General features: G+C 42.8%; 2 protein-coding genes across 2 annotated transcripts in view; both read left to right on the plus strand.

The window, feature by feature from the left end:
* RGS9BP (regulator of G protein signaling 9 binding protein) overlaps positions 1-1,264 on the plus strand; it is a 2,122-nt gene extending 858 nt beyond the window's left edge. The window contains exon 2 of the mRNA XM_010848925.1: positions 1-1,264. This exon is cut by the window's left edge and continues 27 nt beyond it. Within this exon, the coding sequence (XP_010847227.1) occupies positions 1-288 (288 nt within the window). The 3' untranslated portion in view covers positions 289-1,264.
* Positions 1,265-5,096: 3,832 nt separating this feature from the next.
* Positions 5,097-6,465, plus strand: part of NUDT19 (nudix (nucleoside diphosphate linked moiety X)-type motif 19) — a 12,603-nt gene continuing 11,234 nt past the window's right edge. Inside the window, exon 1 of the mRNA XM_010849278.1 lies at positions 5,097-5,148. Within this exon, the coding sequence (XP_010847580.1) occupies positions 5,097-5,148 (52 nt within the window). The remainder of the gene's footprint in view (positions 5,149-6,465) is intronic.

The following is a 6,465-nucleotide window of genomic DNA, read 5'->3' on the forward strand; positions in this document are numbered from 1 at the left end:
GACGTGGAAGACCTGCACCAGCTGGAGCGGGAGATCCTTCAGGTGGGCGAAATGATCCAGGATATGGAGATGAAGGTCAACGTGCCCCGCTGGACGGTGCAGGCCCGGCAGGCGGCAGGTGCCGCGGTCCTGTCCAGCGCCAGTGCCGGCGTCTCCTCGGTGGGCGGCGTGTCGGTAGAACAGCGCACTGGGCCCTGCGACCTGAGCAAGGCCAAGGCCGCCACCATCTTCAGCGCCGTGCTGCTGGCGGCTGTGGCCTTGGCGGTGTGCGTGGCGAAGCTGAGCTGACCCGTACCTGACGGGCCCCCGCCTCCACCAACCCCTCTCGGGAGACACCCCTGGAGAACGTCTGCAACCGCCTGGACTAGGGATGGGAATGGGATCTGGCATGTTTAAGGGGAGCGGTTCTAAAGCACAGTGTGTGTAACGTGTATGTTTGTACGCGTGTTTCAAGCACACATCTGCCTGGGCAGAACGTGGCTTCCCTCTTGCTGGCCCGGGAGGAGTTAATTTTGCGCGGGCCACCAGGGCATTATCGCTAATGTATGCAAGAGCTTTATCCCCTATTAATAGAAAACCGTTCTCGGTGACCTGAGATTCCTCCCAGTTAATACGTTACCGCCTGTGCTGCTGGGGCGTGTTTACACTGAGGCTGAGCTTGGTGCCCCAGCCCCTGCGGGTGATTCCCATTCTCGGAGAGAGGCAGTTTGGAAAGAGGATGGGGTGAAATGAAGTGTGAGGTGAGGGCTATGTTTTGTGTTTGTGTGTGTTGGTTTTGTTTCCTGGAACAAGAAAGCAAATGGTAATGAGATGTGAGCAGTTTTATAACCTTCATCCTTTGGGGCCTAAGCGTAGGAGAGTGTGCGTTCTTACAGGGAGGATTACACACTTCTGCACCTGCTTGCCTACTGAAAATGACTCCCTGGGTGGGACACAAGCTTTGGGAAGGGACGCAGTCTGTCCATACAAGCACTTTCTCCTTGACTGGGGCTTATTTTTGTTCCAGAACTAGACCAGAGTTTTTGATCCTCCTTTGGGGGAGGGCTGGGGAATCCTCTTTGGAGCCCTTAATCCTAACTATCCCTTGGAATTTGCTTGCTAGCCAGTAGGAGACCTGGCTTTGGAGGGAGTTGCACAACTCCCTGACCTGGACACCCCCTGAGAGGGTCAAGTGACATCACTGGGCACAGAGGTTTTGAGCCAATCAGCCCTGAGACTGGGTTAGAACGTAACAGCTTTAACTCCAAAGTTAAGGAGCTTTTTTTAAAAAAAACTTCCGTTTAAAAAAATCGTATGACCACATTGTGTACTATCAAAGCTGATTTTTTGTAAAAGACATTTGGCCACGAATTCATACAGTTGCCAATGAATCGTTACATGATGTCTTTACTTAAATATTTAGATTGCTAAACAAACATCTCCATTTATTTTGAAAATCTGTCTTCTTAAGGCAGGAGATCATAGCATAAACTACTGGAACCACAGGTGTAGATGACAGAAGTTAAGTGGCCCTAGCCTCTTTGTGGCAATAAATAAGGAAATGTGGAAAACACACTAGGTCCCAGGCTGGAATTTGCCTGAGCAGTGCCACCAACTCCCCACCTGTGGTTCAGAGAGAGCGTTACTGGGGAAGAACGGCTGAGAAAACAGACGCATTTAACTCTATAGATAATTTGGAATAAAACCCAGAGACTGATTTGGCTGAAAAGTGAAAAGAATTTTTTTCTCTCTCTCTTTTTCACCCCAGAAGGGAGAAAGGGGACCGGGGAGAGGGAATGGGTAGTGTTTCACAGGGCAGTTTGAAGGGCCAAGGGTCAAAAGTAAATATCAGTCCCAAGAGCTCAGTCCTACGGACCACCCTCCCAGCCTCGCTCACCCAGTCCCACTCCTCAACACACAGATAGTTAAACCACAGGACCTGTTTGTGTGTTTCTGTGATAATGATTTTAAAAGATCCACAAAATCTTAAGCTGATTAAGAGTTCTGCAACAATAACTAATAAAAGGAACTCCTTCTGCTTCATCCAGTCTGGGTGAATCTGAATTGGGCCATATCAATTTCTTTTTACACCTGCCTTCCCAGGATAACTTCAGAAATGACATAGGAAGTTTTCTAACTCCCCTCTTTCTCATCCACCTGGGATAAAGCATGGACTCTGTCACCTCATGTCTCTCAGGCTGGGGCATATTGTGACCCAGTGTTGGAAAATATCCCTAAAAACCAAGCCCTAAATATATTCTTTGATCTATAAAATTGTGACTCTTTGTTCTTTTGAAGGTGTTTTTGTTCATGATTCATCAGAATCTGTTATAGAAACAGCCCATTAGAAGCTGTGTAGTCATCACTTCTCAGCCTTTTGGCTAAGATCAAGTGTAGAAGTTGTGTAATCCATAGAGGGCAATTGGAACAAGCGAATGTCTTTATTTTCACTCTTTCCATCCACTTGACAGATCCTTGAGTATTTACTTACACGTGCAATCAGATGTGTACCTGGTTCTGAGAATCCACTGCTCCCTGAAATCAGTGATAAAGTACTGTACACACACCGAAAAAGCTGAATTAGAATGAAGGTATTTATCCTGTGGCTCTGTTAACCTAAACACCTCTTTGTTAAATATTCATAATATTTGGCATTATTTGGGGTTATAACATTGCCTAATAGAACTTTTTGCTCTATGATGAGAGCAAAATCACCTTCTGCTTGAGCAATAGGCTGCTCTATAACAATATCTCCCTGATCTCATTTCTCTGTATCATTCAAGAGGTTGTTTTCTGGTAGAAGCCTGATTTAATTTAGAGGTTGGATATCAAAGTCATTAATTTTCTTAAAACATTTGGTATGATCTTATACCATGATACAAGTGATTAAAAAATTACAAATATTTAATAAAGGGTATATAGGGTATAGTCAGTGTTAGAGTCAACTTTCCTAAATTAAAGGTACAAGTGAAAGGATAGGTCTTTACCTCAAAAATTAAGTGCTATTATATTGATAAATCTATCGTATGTTGAATACATGTAAGATAAAATATACCTGGCTTCTCTTTTGGGAAAATAGCACAGCTTTATCTGATCCTGATATGACAAGAACTCATAATGTCAAGACACTTATCCCGGGAACTTTAAGCTCTTCCTATTAGAAAAAAAGAACAGAACAATGTTTATAGAAGGAAAAATGCCTGGCAAATTCTTTTTTATGTACTCTAAGAATGTATGCTTTTAAATGCCACAAGGGAAAATATTTTTGGCAAGTCAAATTAGAGCATAAAATTAATGATTTGCCTAAGGTTTACAGTAAGCTACATAAGAGATGCATGATGTCCAATGACTGAAAAGCAGTTTGGGTTGAAGAGAGTTCCAGGTTGCATGAGAACCCTGATCGTGCTGCATTTTTTTCAACATGCACATTCATTTTTTTTTTTTTTTTAGCTAGACAGTTGATTTTTAGGATGCAGTTCTCTGTTCTGTAATGAGTGTTTGTTAAGGGTGCAAGCCCCAAAGTGCGAGCCCGTAAGGCAGCCTCAGAAATAGAAGTGCTATAGGACTGACTTCTGTATTCCTTCGGGGAGTGCCTCCTCCTACAAGGCCAGACCAGTTGCAGTGGGCAGGGCTCTGCCTTTCTCTCCAAGTACCTCAGACAAGTCACTGACTTCCCTGTGTCTCCCTTCCCTCATCTGTGAAATTGGAGGGTCCTGACTGGTGAACTCAAAAACATTTAACAGGATGCAGTTAGACAGGGAAGAGTTCTTTTGTTTGGGGCTTTTTTGGGGGGAGGGGGTGGCGAGGGGTTGTTATTGTTGGTTTTGGTGCATATTGAAATGGAATCTTACAGTTTGTCTAAACTTAGCCTGGTGGTAAACTTCCATATGAATTTTAAAAATCAGAATGAACTAAGCTTACTGTGATTTTAGTCTATCGCACGTGTGTAAAAATGCTACTTATTTATAGTATCTAGATTAGAATTTTTAATTCAGACTCTAAATCCAAGAAGGCCTTGTGTTTATTAAACACTTGGTTTTACCCAGCAACCTAAACTGATTCTGGTAACTTATAGATGTGAAATCCCATAGTTTGTCATGGAGTCTTGGAGAATCCTTTTCTGTAACTGCCCTGTACCCTCAGAACTGTAATGGCATTGCCTACCTGACGCTGGGAAACTAGCACAGCGTGGGTGGTTTTGTACGTGGCATCAGACACTAGTTGGAAGTAAAAAGCTTCATGTTTGAATGATGCTTCTAACTAAAATGGTTATTAATAATTTAAAGGGGCTTCCCTTGTGGCTCAGCTGGTAAAGAATCCACCTGCAATGCAGGAAGATAACATGCAGCATTCATAACTTTGTTGAAAAAGGCACCCTCAAATGATTCAGCTATCAACTATTATGATATTTTAAGTTATTCTTAATCTTCTTCATGTACATTTAAATTGAAGTGAATTTATACTTCACAGATTTCATTACATAAAGAGATGTTCAGAAGGACGCCAGGATTATAAATCTCCAGGTGTTTTTCTACAATACAATCATACTCTTCTTTTCATGGAAGATGGAATCCAGGAAGAACAGTAGATCTGCATATGAACACTATTTGGCTGTGGTCAACACAGATCAGAGTCATGTTCAAATACTGTTCCTTTAGCTCTTAGGAACTGACCAAAGGTGCAGGAACTGACTACATGCCCTGCATCCATGAGCACAGGACAGATTTATGTAAAAGCATTCCTCTCTTTTATTTACTTATTTTCATTTCACTCCAAAGAGGATTTTGGGTGTTTTCACTGCAGTACTGTGAGATCTTCAGCATCCTTCTTCTCTGGTGTTTGAATTTAGAATGTTATAACCTTAAGGCTTATATGACAAATGTTAATAAGCCACATGAAAACTCCTGTTGACAAAATAATTTTTAAGAGTCCTTTTAACATGCTGTTGTCAGGAAAGCAATTTTTAAAATACTTTATTTGGTTGGGCTGGGTCTTAGTTGTGGCGTTCAGGATGTGGCATGCAGGATCCTTAATTGCAGCACGCAAACTCTTAATTGCAGCATGTGGGATCTAGTTCCCTCACCAGGGATGGAACTTGGGCCCCCTGCATCCGGAGCATGGACTGGACCAAGTCCCCAGAAAGCAAATTTGAATGTCTTTTGTCTGTAGGTATGTGTCAGGCACATAGAGAAGATCTATGAAGAAATTTACATAAATGAAAATGTTTGTTAATGTTTGGTGGGATTGGTGGGATTATAAATGGTATTTTTTCAATATATTTGTATTTAATATTGTTATATTGTTTTTACAATAAAGTTTGAATGTTCTTATGGTTAGTTATTAAAATATAAATTTTAACAGTTAGGGTCTCAATTTTAATGAGAAATGATTTCAGAACACACACCCCTACCCCTCCAGGAACCACAAACAGGCAAAGCAGAACTTTTAGAATCTTACCCACAGGGAATCAGAAGCATGTTTTTTCTTAATTAATTTTAATTGGAGGATAATTACTTTACAATATTGTGGTGGTTTTTGCCATACATGAGTCAGCCGTGGGTGCACACAGAAAATGTATTATCAAGACAATAGCATCAAGGTTAGGAACACTGACTACAGAATCTGGGGTAGCCCTGAATTCCAATCCATTCTTATTGAAGGTGTTCATTAATCTCCCTGACCTCAATTTCCATATCCTTACAACAGGAGTAATAATAGGATATACTTCATGGGGTGGGGTTCCCAGGTGACTCTGGTGAATCCATCTGCCAATGCAGGAGATACAGGCTCAGTCCCTGGGTAGGGAAGATTCCCCTGGAGGAGGAAATGACAACCTACTCCAGTATTATTGCTGGAAAAATCCCATGAACAGAGGAGCCTGGTGGGCTATAGTGCATGGGGTCGCAAAAGAATCGGAGGTGACTAAGTTCGATGATGATGATGACGAAGACTTCATGGGGTATTGACTGTGCTAGGGGGTACTGACTGTGCTGGGGGGTATTGACTGTGCTGGGGGGTACTGACTGTGCTAGGTCTTCGTTGCTGCACGAGCTTTCTCTAGTTGCCCCCGAGCAGGGGCTCCGCTTCTTCAGGGTGTGGGCTTCTCATTGCAGTGACTTCTCTTGTTGTGGAGCACAGGCTCTAGGTGCATGGGCTTCAGTATTTGCAGCACTCAGGCTCAGCAGTTGTGGCACAAGGCCTTAGTTGCTCCGAGGCATGTGGGGTCTTCCTGGACCAAGGATCAAACCAGCGTTCCCTGCACTGGCAGGCAGATTCTTAACCACTAGACCAGGGAAGGCCCATAGTCATATTGAGGTAAGATTTTTTTCTGGCACAAGGCTCAATAAATATTGGCTGCCTAAAATGGAATTGGCAGAAAGTGAAGAGGAACTAAAAAGCCTCTTGATGAAGGTGAAAGAGGAGAGTGAAAAAGTTGGCTTAAAACTCAACATTCAGAAAACGAAGATCATGACATCCGGTCCCATC

This window comes from Bison bison, unplaced genomic scaffold (genome assembly GCF_000754665.1).
Source record: "Bison bison bison isolate TAMUID 2011002044 unplaced genomic scaffold, Bison_UMD1.0 scf7180017864280, whole genome shotgun sequence".
Taxonomy (NCBI): Eukaryota; Metazoa; Chordata; class Mammalia; order Artiodactyla; family Bovidae; genus Bison; species Bison bison.